The sequence below is a fragment of the Arvicola amphibius genome, chromosome 5 (genome assembly GCF_903992535.2).
Source record: "Arvicola amphibius chromosome 5, mArvAmp1.2, whole genome shotgun sequence".
Lineage (NCBI taxonomy): Eukaryota > Metazoa > Chordata > Mammalia > Rodentia > Cricetidae > Arvicola > Arvicola amphibius.
In genome coordinates this window covers 56,096,689-56,115,514 of record NC_052051.1, presented here as the reverse complement: position 1 = coordinate 56,115,514, position 18,826 = coordinate 56,096,689, and the positions used below count along the sequence as shown (strand labels likewise).

The 18,826-nt window shown below is 44.1% G+C and overlaps 1 protein-coding gene across 6 annotated transcripts in view; it reads right to left on the bottom strand.

Moving 5' to 3' along the window:
* Exd1 (exonuclease 3'-5' domain containing 1) overlaps positions 1–18,769 on the bottom strand; it is a 28,459-nt gene extending 9,690 nt beyond the window's left edge. For 2 of the 6 annotated variants that reach the window (XM_038329499.1, XM_038329505.1), the window contains exons 1-9: positions 18,180–18,341; positions 13,783–13,968; positions 12,138–12,206; positions 11,840–11,897; positions 11,478–11,605; positions 6,731–6,789; positions 4,037–4,123; positions 1,269–1,373; positions 1,107–1,187 (exon numbers count right to left, since the gene is read on the bottom strand). In XM_038329499.1, the coding sequence (XP_038185427.1) occupies positions 1,107–1,187; positions 1,269–1,373; positions 4,037–4,123; positions 6,731–6,789; positions 11,478–11,605; positions 11,840–11,897; positions 12,138–12,206; positions 13,783–13,915 (720 nt within the window). In that variant the 5' untranslated portion in view covers positions 13,916–13,968; positions 18,180–18,341. Of the gene's footprint in view, positions 1–1,106; positions 1,188–1,268; positions 1,374–4,036; positions 4,124–6,730; positions 6,790–11,477; positions 11,606–11,839; positions 11,898–12,137; positions 12,207–13,782; positions 13,969–14,808; positions 14,950–16,653; positions 16,728–18,179; positions 18,342–18,669 lie in introns of those variants that run through there. The other 4 variants (XM_038329502.1, XM_038329501.1, XM_038329500.1 and 1 more) reach the window with 4 other exon arrangements.
* Between the last annotated feature and the right edge of the window lie 57 nt (positions 18,770–18,826).

Sequence of the window (18,826 nt, the reverse complement as noted above, 5' to 3'; positions counted from 1 at the left end):
GATGATGGATATGTGGGTTCTGGGAACACACTCAGGTCTTCTGCACTAGCCACTAGTGCTCTTAACCACTAAGCCATCTCATTGTTGTGAGTTTTTGTTTGTGGTTCACGATGCCTGAAGATCAGAGTGCAAAGCTAAACCACTAGAGATTAGGCAGTGGTGGCGCACACCCTTAATCCCAGGACATGGGAGACAGAGGCAGATGGATTTCTGTTAGTTCAAGGCCACCCTGGGCTACACAAAAATGATATAGTCTCTAAAAGAAACAGAACTCACATAAAGGTGATCCCAGCACTTGGGATCACACGCCTTTAATTCCAGCACTAGGGGGCTGGAGACAGGAGTATATATCTCGGTGGAGAGAGGAATATAAGGAGGAAAGAGACAGGAGCTCAGTGCAGTCTGAGGTTTGGTGGAGACAGATGCAGTCTGAGGATAGGATCGCCCTTTTGGCCTGAGGATTCAGCAGAAATAAACGGTCTCTCTAGTGGCTGGCTGCACTGTTTCTCTGATCTCTCAATTTTCACCCCCTAATATCTGACTCTGGGTTTTTATTATTAAGAACAATTAGAATTCAAGCCACATCTCGCTAGCTCCATAAATGTGGTTTTTTAAGGGGTGTAATAGCCTCAACAACCTACACCCCTGAGGTAAGCACGTGATAGAGGAGAGATGTGCTTTTTCACTTCGTATTAACTCTCCACATCAGACTTCTGAACGGCCTCACATTTCCTAAGTTTCTGAATGTCATGGCATACACAGCCTCCTGCCTACTTTTACAATTCTAGACAGAAACAGAAGACTTTCTCTCAAATGAATCTAAGTAACTTCTTACACAATTTTTATAGTTTTCACAAGTTACATCGTAATCCATGTGAGACACAGGCAGGAATAGGCCAGGAAAAACAGGCTCAATCTTTTTTTAAGGCTCTCCCTGTGTAGCACTGGATGATATGGAGCTCGCTCTGTAGACCACGACCTGCCTCTGTTCCTCCGACACTGGAGTAAAGACACGTGCACCACACTTGGCACTGCCATTTGTTAGATGGGAATCTTGTCTACTAGGATCCATGAGTGCTGGCTTGACTCCAGCATCCTCTTCATACCTGTGTGTCAAAGACATTGTTCAGCATGACTCCATACTGATGAGACAGGCAATCAGACAGTGATCGACAATCATGGATGACCTAGGAGTCAGAAGATGGAGACAGAGTCATTAGAACCTGGCCGCTAACCTCATTTCTACAGGAATCAGCGTCTATGCCCACCTTTAAGATTCTCTTGTCTTCTAAGATCATCTGAAGCCCATTGTTGAAGGCACGACTTCCCAGAAGGAAAATATCAAACAAGTAAACTCGGCTGTTTGTGGCCACCTACAACAGACAACATGGGATGAGGAAAGACCAGAGGAGGCCATCTGAGGACCAAAAGCACAGGGCACAGATGAAAGTGGTGAGCATCCTCACGGTTAAGCTGGCAGCAGTCATTCAAGTGACACAATGAGGCTTAGGGGTGGCTGTGTGGTAGGGTGTTTGCTTAATATGAGTGAAGTTCTGGTTTTATCTCTGATTTGATTTTGATATCTTTGATCCAGATACTGCAATAAATAAGATTAAAGGCACAATTACTAGGATTTTCAGAAGGAAAGAAAAGGGTAAACAAGTAAACTGGCTGTGTCAACCAGGAAAGCTTTGTGGGGTTTGTCTTGTTCTTTTAAGATACAGTAAACAAGATAAATATATGTATTCACTTCTATCACTTATGATATTTATTCTTTATTCTTTCAACATTTCATATATGTATGCAATGTATCTTGGTCATATTTACCCCTTAATCTTCATCTCCAACTCCCCCAGAACACCCTCACAACTTCATGTCCTCCTTTTTTGTTTTTTATTTAACCCACCGAATCAAATTAGTGTGGCCTGTATACACTGGAGCATGGAGCCATCCACTGGGGAAGGAAGGACCTCCCACTCCTACAGGAAAGCTGCTCTCGCTCCCAGGAGCCATCCACTGGGGTAGGCAGGCCCTCCCACTCCTGTAGAAAAGCTACTCTCGCTCCCAGGAGTCATCAACCACCAATAAACAGGGGTAGGCCTTGGAAACACCTTACACCTTCCCTGAATATCAAATACTCTGTGTGTGTGTGTGTGTGTGTGTGTGTGTGTGTGTGTGTGTGTATGCATTTCTTCATGTGTGTGCATGTGCATGAAGCCCAGAGGACAAACTCAGGCAGGACAGAAGAAGAGACTGACACCTGCAAATTGTCCAATGGCCTCCACACATGCTGTGGCACATTCCAATACTGCTCTGCCCCTAAAACAAATACAGATACATGTACATTAAAATTTTGTTTGTTTTTTTTTTTTTTTTGAGGCAGGGCTTCTCTCTGTAGCTCTGGTTGTCCTGGAACTCACTGTGTAGACCAAGCTGGCCTTGAACTCAGAGATTTACCTGCCTCTGCCTCCAGAGTGCTGGGATTAAAGGCATTCACCACTACTACCCAGCTATTTTTAATTTTTTAAATATGTGTATGGATGTTATGCCTCATGTATGTCTGCACCACACACATGCCTGGTTTTCTCCAGGGTCAGAAGTGGACACTTGATCCCATGGAATTGAAGTTACAAGCAGTTGTGAGCTACCATGGGGTGGGAGGCTGAGAATTGACCAAGTTCCTCTGCAAGAATAGTAAGAGCTCTTACCCTTGATCCATCTTTCCAATACCCACTGGCCTGGGTGAAAGAGTGCTTATCTAGGCTTAACTGGGATATAGGGTACAACCCCAGCACTGCCAGGGGAAAAAAGGAAACCAATAATGGATATTCTAAGTGGGTTCTTAAGTGACAGAAAAACTATTAAAAATATATAAACACAGTGCTGGGTGGCGGTGGCTAATGCCTTTAATACCAGTACTTGGGAGGCAAAAGCAGGCAGATCTCTGAGTTCATGGCTGGTCTACAGAGTAAGTTCCAGAACAACCAATATACTGTGGGATAATACACTGTGAAGATTTGTCACTCATTTTGGTTTAATAAAATGCTGATTGGCCAGTAGCCAAGCAGGAAATACAGGTGGGGCAAATAGACTATAAAAAATTCTAGAAAGAGGAAAGGCAGAGATGCAGACACCATCCAGAAGGAGAGGAAGCAAGATGAGAGTGCCTTACTGAGGAAGATACCAAGCCATGTGACTAAACATAGGTAAGAATTATGGGTTAATTTCAGTTGTAAGAACTAGCTAATAATAAGCCTGAGCTAATAGGCCAAACACTTTATAATTAACATAAGCTTCCATGTGTTTCTTTGGGACTGAACAGCTGTGGGACCAGGTGGGCCAGAAACTTCCATTTACACCAATATACATGTATATAGTATATGTATATGTACGTATGTATGTACATATCAGTGTATCCATATATGTGTACATGCATATTTACACATATACATATATTTGTGTCTATACACATACACACATACACATATACTGAGCATTTGGGAAGTAGATAATGAACGAGGTTCAAAGGCTAGCAGATACACAAGAGAGTTCAAGGCCAGTCTAGGCTCCATAACACCATGCCAGAAGCAAAACCAAAGAAAACACTTCAGTTTAGAAAAGATCTTTCAGCCGGGCGGTGGTGGCGCACGCCTTTAATCCCAGCACTCGGGAGGCAGAGGCAGGTGGATCTCTGTGAGTTCGAGACCAGCCTGGTCTACAAGAGCTAGCTCCAGGACAGGCTCTAAAGCTGCAGAGAAACCCTGTCTCGAAAAACCAAAAAAAAAAAAAAAAAAAAAAAAAAAAAAAAAAAAAAAAAAAAAAAAAAGAAAAGATCTTTCAGACTGGAGAGATGGCTCAGTGCTTAAGAGCACTGACTGCTCTTCCAGAGGACCGGGGTTCAACTCTCAGCACCCACATGACAGCTCACAACTGTCTGAAGATCTAGTTCCAGGGGATCTGACATCTTCACACCAATGCAAATAAAATAAAGTTAAATAAACCATAAAATTATTTTTTTTAAAAAAAGATGTTTCACCTGAAGCCAACAGAGTTTCCCATGGCGACACACATTAGCTCCTTCTGCAGCCACACTCAGGACACTCTGCTTCTTGATGTGGAGCATCTGTTAAGAAAAGGAGCATGAGTTCAAGGCCAGCCTGGTCTACAGAGTTCCAGGTCAGCCAAGGCTACACAGAGAAACCTTGTTTCAAAGGGTGTGTGTGTGGGAGGGGGGAATAAACATCTTTCATGATATTTTGAGGCTAACAACCATAACTTGATGGTAATAAATACTGGATTTGAGGGGTCAGGGTGGCTGGCGCACACCTTTACTACCAGCACTTGAGAGGCAGAGGCATGCAGATCTGAGTTTAAAGTCAATGTGGTCCATAGAGCGAGTTCTAGGATAGCTGGGGCTACACAGAGAAACCCTGACTCAAAATAATAAATAACCAAATAAAAAATGGGGTTTCATATACCTTCAGCTTGGTGTCCAACTAAGCCACATAGCCCAAGCTAGTCTTATCCTCCTGAGTATTCTGTTTCTATCCCCAAATATTGAGATCATAGGAATGTACCAAACACCCAACTTAGGGGTCCTCCTTCCCTCTCTCTCTCTCTCTCTCTCTCTCTCCCTCTCTCTCCCTCTCTCTCTCTCTCTCTCTCTCTCTCTCTCTCTCTCTCTCTCTCTCTCTCTCTCTCTCTCTCTTCCCCCCTCCCCCTCCCCTCTGTGAACATGTTCACTTGTGAGTATGTGTGTACACATTCATGTGGAGGACAGAGATCCATGTCTGGTGTCTTCCTTAGTCACTTCCTCCTACCTTATATTTTGAGACAGGTTTTCACTGCACATGGAACTCACTGATTTGGGTAGACTAGCTGAGACTTTCCTGTCTCTGTCTGAGAGTACAGATGTTCATGCTCCCTGCTTTTACTTCAGTGCTGGGGATACGAACCCAGGCCTTCATGCTTGCACAGCAGGCATTTTGTTGATGAAGGTGTCTTCCCAGCTCCTGGATCATGGTTTTGTTGTTGTTCCTTCCCCCAAGACAGGGTTTCTCTGTGTAGCCTGAGCTGTTTTGGAACTTACTCTGTAGACCAGGCCGGCCTCAAATTCAGAGATCCACTTGCCTCTGATTCCTGAGTGCTGGGATTAAAGGTGTGCACCACTACCTCTGGGCATTATTTCCCCATCATTTTAAATTTCCAGCTTTGACTAACACAAACCAGAGTTTGTTTCACTTATACATATAAATTACCACTAAACACATTTGCTACTCAATTTTGGAAAAAGTATAAATACATAACTGTAAGATAAATCACTAAGACCCTAAATGCTAATGAAAAAAGTCTGCAAATGGCCGGGCAGTGGTGGCGCACGCCTTTAATCCCAGCACTCGGGAGGCAGAGGCAGGCGGATCTCTGTGAGTTTGAGACCAGTCTGGTCTACAAGAGCTAGCTCCAGGTCAGGCTCTAAAGCTGCAGAGAAACCCTGTCTCGAAAAACCAAAAAAAAAAAAAAAAGTCTGCAAAAAGTCAGATCTCCCTTTAAAGACATATATATGACAGGCATGGAGGGTGTCCATCTGTCTTCCCAGTTACTGTGAAAGCTAGGGCAGGACTGAGTAGGAGGACAGGCTGAGAAAATTATGAAGACTTTGTCTCTGAACCAATAACAAATAAAATGATCCATGTACCCCAATTCTAAGTTTATATACAACAGAAATGTCAGCGACTCTCCTGAAGTCCATCTGTGGACATGAGCACATTTACTTCATTTTCTCAAATTCATTGAGATAATAACATCTGGAGTAGTCCTTTGAAGATGTGAGTGAGGAGCTGGGTGAGGTGATGTCTCCTGTAATCCACGGGGATGCCGACAGGAGGGTCAAGAGTTCAAGATCAACCTCAGCTATATAGGAAATTTGAGGCTGCATGGGGTACATGAGACTCTGTCTCAAAAATCAAATTGCTATTCCAGCATGGGGACACATGCCTTTAATTCCAGCAGCTGGGAGGCCCACGCAGGCTTGAGTTTGAGGCCAGCCTGGTCTACAGAGAGAGAGTTCTAGAACAGCCAGGGTTACAGAGAAATGCTGTCTTGAAAAACAATAAATAAATAAATAAATAAATAAATAAATGAATGAATAAATCCAATTGCTGTCCCTAAAATGTTGGCTAGCCTGGCATGGTGGTACACCCCTATACTCTTACTCTAAAGGGGCTGAGATAGATAGGAGTAGATCTGAATTCAAGACGAGCATGGGTTATTTGCTAGAGCCTCTCTCAAAAACAAGTAAATAAGGCCAGTGAGATGGCTCAGTGGGTAAAAGTGCTTGCCATGCGAGTCTGATGACCTCGACTCACATGCCATGGCACTCATGCTTGCACATACATACACACACACACACAAGTAAATTTTAAAACCACCAAAGGGCTGGAGTGATGGTTCAGCGGTTGAATGCTGACTGCCCTTGCAGAGGATCTGGGTTTGATGGCAGCTCACAGCCATCGGTAACTCCAGTCCCAGAAGATCTGATGCTGTCCTCTGGACTCCATGGGCACAGACATACATGTAAATGAAACACCCATACACACAAATACAATATTTTAAATACTGTTTAAAATACTCTGTTCATAGGGAAAACATCAAAGACCTTAAAATCAATTTGTAAGACACAGACATGATAACTATAAAGAAGACCATATTGTAAATGATTGATAGTACTTACTGCAGCACCAAACTTCTGTTGGAATTGATCAACAACGGTGTATGTCACCTCCTCTTCCTCTACAAGAGAAGGATGGCATGGGATGTATCTCTCTTCCTTGACAAGAGAATAGCCCTCTTGTTAATTTTAGACATACTCCTTATCACCTAACCAGTCCTCACACATTAAACACAGTGAGTACTAATTACTGTCTTATTTTGTCAACTGAGAAGAAACCAGAGTCCCACCAAGGATAATCTTACAAACTGGACGGTCTCATCATTTCCTGTCATAAGCTAGCGCTGATTCTCTCTTCCTAGTTTACATATGAATACCTTGAGGCTGTTCTGTAAAGGTTGATTATTATGTATGCACGTGTATGGTGTGTACAGTGTGTGCACATATGCTCACATGGACGTGGAGGTCAGAAGACAACTTGGTAGAGCTGGTTTTCTCTCTCCTACCTTTATGTGGGTTCTAGGAATTGAACCTAAACCACCCAGCAAGCATCTTTACCCATTGACCCATCTTGCCTGCCAAAGTCAAGCACGTTAAAAAGATATTTCATGGGGGCTGGAGAGATGGTTCAGTGATTAAGAGTACTGGCTGCTCTTCCAGAGGACCCAGGTTCAATTCCTAGCACTCACAAGGCAGCTCATCACTGCCTGTAACTCCAGTTTCAGGCGATCCAATACCTTTACACTTATATCCATGCAGCTAAAACATTAAAGCACATGAAATAAAAATAAATTATTTTAAAAAAGATATTTCACAATAAAAAGTAATAGTTTAAAATAAACGAGTCCTGGAAAAGGAATAATACACACACTGTTGGAGTTTTTAAGTCTTGATAATTACTATGATTTGGTTTTTTTTTTTTTGAGATAAGGTCTCACACAGTTCAGGCTAGCCTTGAACTTATTAAGTAGCTGAGAATGCCCTTGAACTTCTGATCTTCCTGCCTCTATTTCCCCAGTGTACCCATCTAGTGATAATGGGGATGGAACCCTGGTCATGGTTAACATGAGGAAAGTATCGTATCCTGAGCTACAGGATAGCTAAAGGGCGATGGGCGCTAGAGACCGAACTGCCCAGAGGCTCTGGGTCAGCTGTCCTGGAGCACACAGCAATGTAGCAGAAACAATAGCAATGAGCACTATTAACTACCTTAATTCAGCTCAAGAGTTGAATTAAGTTGAATTTTAGTGGCTGTCTTGGATATGGTTGCTACTCTACTGCTGTGAAGAGACACCATGACCAACCAAATTCTTATAAAAGAAAGCATTTAACAGGAGGCTTGGTCCATTGTCATCATGGCAGGAAGCACAGCAGTATGGAGCTGGAGCAGTGGCTGAGCATTCTACATTCTGATCCACAGGCAGCAGGCAGAGAGAGACAGTGCGCCTGGTATGGGCTTTGAAAACATCAAAGCCCTCCCCTACAAACACACCTCCAACAAGGCCACACCTCCTAATCCTTCCAAACAATTCAACTGGGGACTAAGTGCACAAATACACGAGGCTACTGGGGGCGTTCTCACTCAAACTGGCACTGCGACTCAATGGTTAAGAGTTTCTGCTGCTTTTCCAGAGGACTTGAGTCACTCCCAGTGTCCCAGTCCACTTCCTGTTGCCTTCTGATTAAAAATGTAGCCAGCAGCATGTCTATCTGCATGCCACCATGCTCCCCGCCATGATGATAATGGACTGAACCTCTGAACCGTAAGCAAGCCACCTCAATTAAATGTTTTCATTTATAAAAGTTGCCATGGTCATGGTGTCTCTTCACAGCAATAGAAACTCAAACTAAGATAGATAGTTCATTTAGTTTAAAGGCTTGGCAGCAGGTGATCTGTTCAATCCCCAGGGCCAACATGGTGGAAGGCAAGAAGCAACTTTCAAAGTTGTTCTCTGACTTCCACAAGAGCCAGAGTGTGCATACATGCATTCACAGGTGTGCATACATACATATACACACACACATGCACACAGACACACAAACACATCTTTATTTCCTAATCTTTCTAGTGCAAGGACAACAATCCTCCTCTTCTTTTGCATTTATTTTTAATAATTTATTTAACTTTTATTTTATATGCATTAGTGTGAAGGTATCAGATCCCCTGGAACTGGAATTATAGTCAGTTGTGAGTTGCTATCATGTGGGTGCTAGGAATTGAACCTTGGTCCTCTGGAAGAACAACGGGTGCTCTTAACCACTGAGCCATCTCTCCAATCCTTCTTTTGCTCTCTTGGTGACTTCAGCGGGTCTCAAGGTTTTAAAAACAGTCTATTGGTTGACTTCTCTCTCCATATCATTCCCTCTAGGCTACATTTGTATTTTTGGAGACAGGCCCTCACTGTGTAGCCCATGCTGTCCTCCACTTACAGTCTTCCCAGGAATGTATCACCTGAGTGCTGGCAACCTGGCCTTTTATTCAAACTGAAATGAACCAAGCTGAATGCTGCGGTTGGTTTTAGTGTAACTTGCCACAGATTAGAATCACCTGAGTGGAGCATTTCACCAAACAACTGTCCTCATTGCCTTGACTGATGGAGGAAGGCCCACCAATTGTAGTGGGATCTTCTGGTAGCAGTCCAGAGAAAAAGCGTTATGTCAGACAGGATATTATTTGGTCTTTTGCTGGCTTGGTCTTCCCTCCTGCTACTGTGTTTGTGTACCCTGTTGCTGCTGCTGCTGCCGATTCCTTCGCTGATATCAGAACCAGTGTTTCCAAGCTTTCGTCATGGACTAGCAGACCAGAGGCTCACCAGGAAACTCCTGGGCTTCCAGCCGCAGACTGGGACTGCTGAGGCCCCCTGCTCTGTAGACTGCCACCCCCTCAAACCAGCGAGACAAAGCTATTGTATACTCCACTGCAGAGGCATTTAACTTAATGGAATTAGTAACTACGGGGTTCCCAACTTCTCAGGTGTGATTTAGCTGTTGTTACTAACTTAACAAATTCATATTCTCTCTCTCTCTCTCTCTCTCTCTCTCTCTCTCTCTCTCTCTCTCTCTCCCCCTCCCCCTCCCCCTCTCCTCCCTCTCTCTCATATCCATTGGTTCTGTTCCTATAGAGAACCCTGATTAATTCAATGGACTTATGTTTGGGTCTCCAAAACCTTTTCTACATGAAAGTCTTCTCACCTTAGTTTACACGACTCCCTTCATATTCGCAGATGCTGAGGTTCTTTGATTCTTCTTTATCCTCTCACCCCATCTATCTACCTTGTCAGCACACTCCATGAGCGCCACCTTTAACACACGTCTTCAAGTGCAGCACTTCTACCTGCTCTACCACTACCACTAGAGTCTAGGGCATTGTCCTTATTGGTTGAAAGTATTTCAAGGACAAGAGATGGTTCACTTGGTGAAGGCACTCACTGCAGAGCCTGACAGCTGGATTTCAATACAGGACCCACACAGCGGAAGGAGAGACCCTTCCTTCAAGTTGGCTCTTTTGCCACCACATGCATGTCATGACGCACATACATCCCCACACACAAATAAAATGTAACCGAAAATTTAAAGCATAAGCTGGACAGTGGTGGCGCATGCCTTTAATCCCAGCATTCGGGAGGCAGAGGCAGGTCAGCCTGATGTATAGAGTTCCAGGACAGACAGGGCTACACAAAGAAACAAAGAAACCCTGTTTCAAAAAACTACTACACACACACACACACACACACACACACACACACACACACACACACACACACATCATTGAGAAGCAAGATCAGGCACGGTGGCCCTTACTTGTTATCTTAGGATTTGGAAGGTTGTGGCAGGAGGACTGCCTTGAGTTCCAGGTTATCCTAGACTACAGCGTGAGATCGAAAAATGAAAAAGAAAAAATTATTTCTTCACAAAGCTGTCTAGATTTTTTCTGTTTGTGTGTTGGTCTCTGTAGTTCAGTCTCGCCTTAGCCTATAATCTTGGTCCCTAAGGGCCCAGGCAAGATTGTTGAGAGTTTGAGGCTAGCCTGGGTTACAGAATGAATCCTAGGCTACAGGAGTGAGACCCTATCACAAAACAACAAAAACTAACCAATTTACACTGTGTTTAAGGCCAGCTTGATTCTCACAGTGAGCTCCAGGGCAGCCAGGTTTGTGTACGGAAGCCCTGGAGCGTTGACACTTGTTTAATCATACTGCTTGGAAACTGATGCATACCTGGACTATGTAAGATGTACCACAGTGGCCAGGCCTATCTGTGACTAGACTGTGACTCAAAACAAGACAAAGAGAACTTCCTCTGACATCCAATAGCTCGGTGCCTCCTCTCCTTCAGGCCTTTATGCAAATGTCACTACTTCAGGAAGACCTGCCCCAGACACTCAGAACCTCTGAAAGCACATGACCCACAAGCTTACTGGCCTGCTATTTCTCTATCTCAGCATTTGCTGGTAGAGTACTAGCATTCTATATATTTTACTTATTTTTAATTTTTTTTTGAGACAGTGTTTGAGACAAGTTTGAGGCTGTCCTCAAACTTGCTATGTAGCCAGTTCTATCCTTGAACTCTTGGTCCTCTTCTCCTACCTCTTAGTGGTGGGATGGCAGATGCAGTGCCACACATACCCACTCACCCATCTTATTTAGCATCTTGGTATCAGAGCTCAGTGAGGGTAGCATTCCTAATCCTGGCACACACTACGCATTCCATGTCAACTAAACACACAATTTATAATACTTGCCTTAATTCACAATTTTTATTGTGAGGCACAATAAAAGCAGCCTAGCAAATTTAGAGTTCTAGTACCCACCTGATGGGCAGTATTTGAGGTCGCTGAGCAGAGAGCTGGCTGGTGCCTCTGGCAGAGGTGAAGCAGGCTCACACACTGTTAGGTCTTCGTCCTTCGTTTTCTCCATTCCAGCCTTTTCTGCGTTCATGCTATCCTCACAAAACAATCCCATTCAGGTGAACTTGTCCTTTGTAACAGACCTCCCTACCCACTAACAGCAACAAGTACTGCTGGAGGCGCCATCTAGAGACAGCCACGCTGGCAAGCTTGTTTTAGTTCCTTAGACCATTTGAGAAGTAAGCTGCTAGTGGATTAGATTTAAGTCTTTCTCCTCTACTGTGCTCACCTGGAAAACCTCACAGAGAAAAACTATCCTGTAATACCTAGTGGAAGACGCCTTTTCCCCCGATGCACCTTGTTCTGCTTCATCCATTAGTTCCACTGAAAAACAACCAGAAGATTTTCAACAGTTTCCGCTTGGAAAGTTACTAGCCACTCCACCACACTCATACACCGTGCTCAACTGCACACTATAAATGGGTTGAAAGTAGAAAAAGAAAATTCAAATATACAGCACTAAAGATAAGACCAATCCTATTTTCTTTCAAATGCCTGAATGAGGCAGAGAAATGAGTTTTCTATGGCAGATTGCAATCAGCGATCAGGGAACACAAAACTTACCATTCAAAATCTCATGTCCAAAAAACATCTTCACTCCTGGGACACTCCGGCCTGTCTCTACGTTCTTCACTGCAATAGAAAATAACCCATCTGGTTACTACTGCACACTACTTCCCCAAACTGCAAGAAAGTGGGAAGTCTCTCTGACTTCTTGTCTGCGGGCATACAAACAGGCAGAACACTGTATACATAATAAATAAACCTTTAAAAACTCCTGCCACCAGATGGTGGTGTTGCACGCCTTTAATCCCAGTACTCAGGAGGCAGAGGCAGGCAGATCTCTATGAGTTCCAGGCCAGCCTGGTCTATAGAGGGAGTTCCAGGGCAGCCAGGGCTACATAGAGAAACCCTGTCTTGAAAAACAAAAACAAAACAAAAAAAAATCTTTTCTTTCCCAGAGAAATGTAGAGTCAGTTAAATTACAAAGCTACACCCTACAGCTGAATAATAAACAGAATGTTCTAAAAACAAAAACAACAACACAACAAAAAACCTTATAGAGAGTCAGGTATAATGGTTACAGACCTTTAAACCCAGAACTTGGAAGGCAGAGCCAGGTAGATCTCTTGAATTCCAGGCTAGCCTGGTCTAAATAGCAAGTTCCAGGCCAGTCAAGGCTATATAATGAGACCCTGCCAAAAAAAGGAAAAGAAAAAAAGAGAAGAAACTAAAAGGAAAAAATTCCCAACTGCTGGGGTTAAAGACATGTGCCAGCCCGGCAATGGCAGTGCATGCCTGTAATCCCAGGACCCGGGAGGCAGAGGCAGGTGGAACTCTGAGTTCGAGGCCAGCCTGGTCTACAGAGTGAGTTTCAAGACAATCAGGGATACATAGAGAAACCCTGTATCAAAACAAACAAACAAAACAAAATAAAACAGAAAGCCATGTGCCACTACAGCTGCCCTATGTGAGGCTAGGGTTTGAACCTCAGGTCTTCGTGTGTTATGCAAAGAACTCCACCAACTGAGCTACACGGACACAGTTCTCACACATTCCGGGCTGGCTTCAAACTCATTATGTAGTTGAGGCTGGCCCTGGACTCCTGACTTCTGGACTTCTTTTTGTCTGAAACAAATTAATCCTTTACATCTATGATTTTTTCCCCCTTTGTTGAAGCCAAAAGAAATTTTAATAACAAGATTAATTTCAATATTCATATAAATAATTAACAGAAGTCCCCAATTTTTAAAAACTATATGTTGAAAATTAACACCTTCAGGGTTGGAGAGACGGCTCAGCAGTTCAGAGCACTGAATGCTGCTCCAGAGGACCTGGGTTTGACTCCCAGCACCCACGTAACAACTCATAACCATCTGTAACTCCAGGGGTCCTATGTCTTTTATGACATCTATGGATACCGAGCATGCATAAGACAGACATACATGCAGACCAAACACTCACACACACTAAAGAAATAATAAGAAAGAAATTTCCACTATGTCAGCGAGAGTTATACAAGTGAGGACTGGTCAATATGGGCAGCCATGTTGCTCAGCTAGGGAAGAGTATTCTAATATTTTCTCAGACCATTCTTAAAACAGAAACACTACTACTTTCTCAGCTACTAATGCTGCCCACAGTCATCACCCACACACAGCTGCTAATCCCTTAAGAAGGCAAAGGAAGATGGCAAAGAGAACCAAACCGTGTTTTAGGACAACAATCTTGTTAGGGTCCACATGCTGGAGCACGCCCTCAAAGATGCCAGAAACCAATGTGAGCTTCACTCTTCTCCACAGAATGTGGTTGAGGAAATGGTAGTCACTGCTGGGATCCATGCTCTTTGATTCCAAAAGCAGACTTCAGAGAATCTTCATTGAGCATCCAAACACTTGAAAATTAATAAAGAAATCATTTCAAAAACGCGATTTTTTTTCATTTTCATGGTGGTGCACATCTTTAATCCCAGAAGACTGAAGTAAGGATAATCTCTGGCTTCAAAAGCTTGGTCTACATAGCTAGTTTCAGGCCATCCAGGGAGACCCTGTCTCATAAACAGTTTCCAAAGTTTGGTTATTAGCATTTCTCCAAATTTCTATGGCCATGGTTCTCAATCTGTGAGCTGTAATCCTTTTGTGGGGGGAGGAGTCAAATGACCCTTTTACAGGGTCACATATCAGATATTCTACATGTCAGGTATGTACATTACAATTTACAACAGTACCAAAATTATAGTTCTGAAGTAACAATAATAATTTTATGGTTGGGGGGCCACAACATCAAGGTTGAGAACTACTGCTCTAAGGGATAAGAACTGTAGTCTTGTCATGTTCAATATTTTAGGATGAATGCAAAAAACATCAGTAAGTACAATTTTATTTATTTTTATTTTATGTGGACAGGTGTTTTGCCTCCAGGTACATGCATGTACATTAGTTCTGTGTTTAAGGAAGTCAGAAGAGAGCACCAGATCCCCTGAAACTGGAGTAACTGACGGTTGCTGGGAACTAAACCTGTGTCCTCTGCAAGAGATCTTAAGCACTGACCTCTCCAGCTCCACAACTTTAATTCATGTGGGAAACTCAGAACTGTAGAGCCACATGCAAGAAGAGATGGGCATGGAGAGTGGAGTAGAGGAAGCTGAAAGATTTTTAAGAGCCAGAGGGGACAGACATCATCAAGGAAAGCGTGTCTTCTAGACACAAGGAGACTGAGGAACATAGGAACTCACACATTATAGCAGCAAGTACAGGGCCTGCACAGGTCCGAGCTGGATGAGGTCCCCGCACTGAGAGGGGAAGTGGACACAAGCTCCCATCTCCAGCTGACAACTGCTCACAGAGGAAAGATCAGCTTCTCCAATGGAGCCTCACTGGGGATACAAACCACACTTAAGGCCAAACCCTGTATTCAGCAATACATGGCCTATGAAAAATGAACTCAGTGGTATTTTCAGAAATATTTTCTTATATTGCTTTGTCTGGGAACTTTTTACCTTCCAGGACTTTTACTTTTATATTATGGTTTCCAATTTTGTGTTTTTATGGACACTGTGTTTCTTGTGCTTTTTGTTTTATTCTGGTTGTTTATTTGCCTGTTTTTTGTTTTGCTTTGTTTTTGTATTTTTTTAATATTTATTTATTTATTATGTATACAATATTCTGTCTGTGTATATGACTGCAGGCCAGAAGAGGGCAGCAGACCTCATTACAGATGGTTGTGAGCCACCATGTGGTTGCTGGGAATTGAACTCAGGACCTTTGGAAGAGCAGGCAATGCTCTTAACGTCTGAGCCATGTCTCCAGCCCTGTTTTTGTATTTTTGAGAGTTTCCTATGTAGCTCTGTCTGTCCTGGAATCACTATGTAAACCAGGTTAGCCTCTGTCTCACTGAGATTCACCTCCCTCTACTCTCAAGTGCTGGGATTAAAGGCATATGCCACCATGCCCAGCTATCTTTTTATACTTCAAGGAAGGTCTCTCAAAAATATTGATACTTGCACCAACCAGAACCTAACCCACAGATGAGCAAACAGAGGATCTACCACCCTCCGCTGTATTCCTTTGAGATAGGGTTTCTCACTGACCCGGGGTCTTCTTGTCTCTATCCTCCATAGCACTGGGATTTCAGGTTAGTGTGAGGTCACACCAGCTGTCTGAGTGGGTGCTGGGATCTGAATTGAGGTTTCTTGCTTGAGCAGCAAGCCCTCTTACTCACTGAGCCATCTCTGCAGTCCTGTGACATAGACAATACTTACATTAATAAGACTAGGATGTTCAAAACTGAAAAGTTATGAAATGCTTAGGAAGTAAGAAAATGAAAGATGGGCCAAATGGGCAGGAGAAGCTCAGCAGTTGAGTGCTTTCTGGTGCTCAACGATGTGCTCAACTAGCAGCATTACTCGTAATAGCCAGAACCTGGAAACAACCTGGATGCCCCTCAACCAAGGAATGGATAAAGAAAATGTAGTATATTTACACAATGGAGTACTACACAGTGGTTAAAAAAAAAAACGACATCTTAAATTTTGCAGGCAAACGGATTGATCTAGAAAAGAAACTATACTGAGTGAGGTAACCCAGACCCAGAAAGACAAATATGTACTCGCTCATAAGTGGCTTTTAGACATAAAGCAAAAAAAACCAGCCTACAGTCCACAACCCCAGAGAACCTACACAACAATGGGGACCCTAACAGAGACATACAGGGATCTGCATAGGAAGAAAAAAAAGGCAAGCTCTCCTGAGTAAATTGGGAGCATAAGGGGTCACAGGAGAGGGTAGAAGCGAAGAGGGGAGGAAAGAAGGGGAGTGGAGAAAAATAAATAGCTCAATAAAAACAATTAAAGAGATTAAAGAGTGCCTTTTGTTTGCCAGAGGACCTAAGTTTGGTGCTTCCCAGCATCCACATTCAGAGCCCATAGCCCCTCTAACTCCAGCCCAGGGGAGAGGAGGCCCTCTTCCTCTTGCCTCCATTGGTGAGATACACACACCCCTCTCACACACAAATATCCCTTTTTTGTTTGTTTCAAGACAGGGTTTCTCTGTTGTGTGCTGTTGGCTGTTCTAGAACTTACTCTGTTAAACCAAGCTGGCCTCAAACTCAGATCTGCCTCCTGAGTGCTGGGATAGAGGTGTGCATCGCCACCACCTGGCACACAAATACCATTTTTAAAGGTTAAAACAAATCAGAGAAAAAAAAAAACCCACATAGCAAAGACATTTCTGTTCCTGTTTTTTTTTTGTTGTTGTTGTTTGTTCTGTTTGTTTGTTTCTTTTTAGACAGGTCTTCCTGAGTAGCCCTGGCTGGCCTGAAATGCCAAATCTAGCCCATGGTGACCTTGAATTTGTGAAGATTCTTCTGCCTCTGCTCCCTCAGTGCTGTGACTACAGACTTCAGCCACCAGACCTCACACAAAGGGTTTAGTTGGATACAGTCATCAAAACTTACATTGAAACTTAGGAAGAAAAAAGGGTTGGGATGCAGAGATGAGCTTCTAGGCTGGCTGAGCAGGGGATTATGTATATGACTGACATCAGGATTTCCATACTACAATTAATGGGCTTCTTAAACTGCCATATCCAAACGTTACTATCAGCTGAGGAAGGGCTGATGGCAGATCGCAGATGGGGTGAAAGGAGGGGGTTAATTATGAAAATACCTGAGTCAGACTAGAAATCAAATGGGCAGGGAAGCCCTGGGGACTCAGACTGAGCTGCAATGGCATAAGTAGCTGAAGCTGGGGGCCTAAGGTCATTTGCAAAAGGGGCTAAGATATTTGGGTACTGAGTAATAATTAATTTATTAATTAATTTCTTCCATTTCTCAAGCTGGTTCTAAGCAAAGGGGTGAAGGGGCAAGACACGTCCGTGATGCCACAGGAAAGCTACCACTTCATTTGAGAGGTTGTATATGAACATTCATCTTTTAACCTTTTCATTAGCGCAAACAAGAAAATGTCATAAAAATAAAACGCAAACTGGGCAATGGTGGCGCATGCCTTTAATTCCAGCACTCAGGAGGCAGAGGAAGGCAAACATCTGAGTTCAACACCAGCCTTGTCTACAAGTTCCAGGACAACCAGGGGTACAGAGAAAGGCCCAGTATCGAACAACAAAAACAAAACAAAACAATAGAAATGAGAGGGAGGGAGGAAGAGGGAAAGGAGGAGAAGGAAAAGAGAGTGAGAGAGAATTAAATGTCAGACCAGCATGGAGGCTCAAGTGTGTAAATCCCAGCCACTTAAGAGGCTGAGACCAGCCAGGTCTCCTCTGGAAAACCCAAGGAAACCATTTCCTCGCTTCTAGGCTGAAGCATAAACTCCTAATCCGCTAGCTTCCACCTCCTGGAATGAGTGTTGGGGGGGAGGGAGCCTTTAAACAGGATTTCCCGGTATTTCTTAGACTTTGCTCAACCTGCAACTTCCCTGCTTTCACCTGGCTGGCTCACGGTTTAAAAATTCCCATTTTAAAAACAAGATAAATTTCAAACAAATAAATGACAGTCCCTGCTTAGGTATTTACCCTCCCTCACCTCACTTTTAGGGTCCTCTACCACCCACCCCCACCCACTCCCGGGCAAAGAAATTTGGGAAATCTGGACCTTAATCTCAGTCAGATGGTGAGCTCCTTGAATTGAGGAGGGGCTGCTGTTAAAGAAGAAATCTGGGCGTTATCTTGGCACAGCCTTGACACAAACTGTTTGAAAAGTCAGCCGCTGAAAGCCTGTAGGCGCAGACCCTACTACCCTCGCTCGCGCCCTGTGGCTTTCCAGAGGAGCCAATCAGCTTGCGGCCCCAGCCTGCTGCCCGCGCCGTCCAGCGGCCGGGGGAGGGAGCGCCGGAAAGACGCAGCCAATCGGCGGGCGGCCCCAGCCGGCTTCCCGCGCCCTCCAGCGGCCGGGGGAGGGAGCGCCGGAAAGACGCAGCCAATCGGCGGACGGTCAACCTACTCTGGGGCCGCTGGACTGTGGGAGAGGGAGAGGCTGAAGGAGGGACAGAGCAGGAAAGACTGCGCCGGGCCCAGTTTGGGGATCCACCCTGGGACTCCCCACTTGTTATGTCGGTTTTGTTTCTCCCCTCAGTTCCTGTCACCTGTGGGGTGGGATGCCTGGCGTGAGGGTCCTCAGAAAGCTGTGGGTTACGCAGTGAACCTGCCCTCTGGTTTGTCGGAAAACGGTAGTTCGGCGGCACTGCCCTTTTAACTGTGGTAGCCAGCGCCACAGTGGCGTCGCCCTTTTAAGGCCGGCGG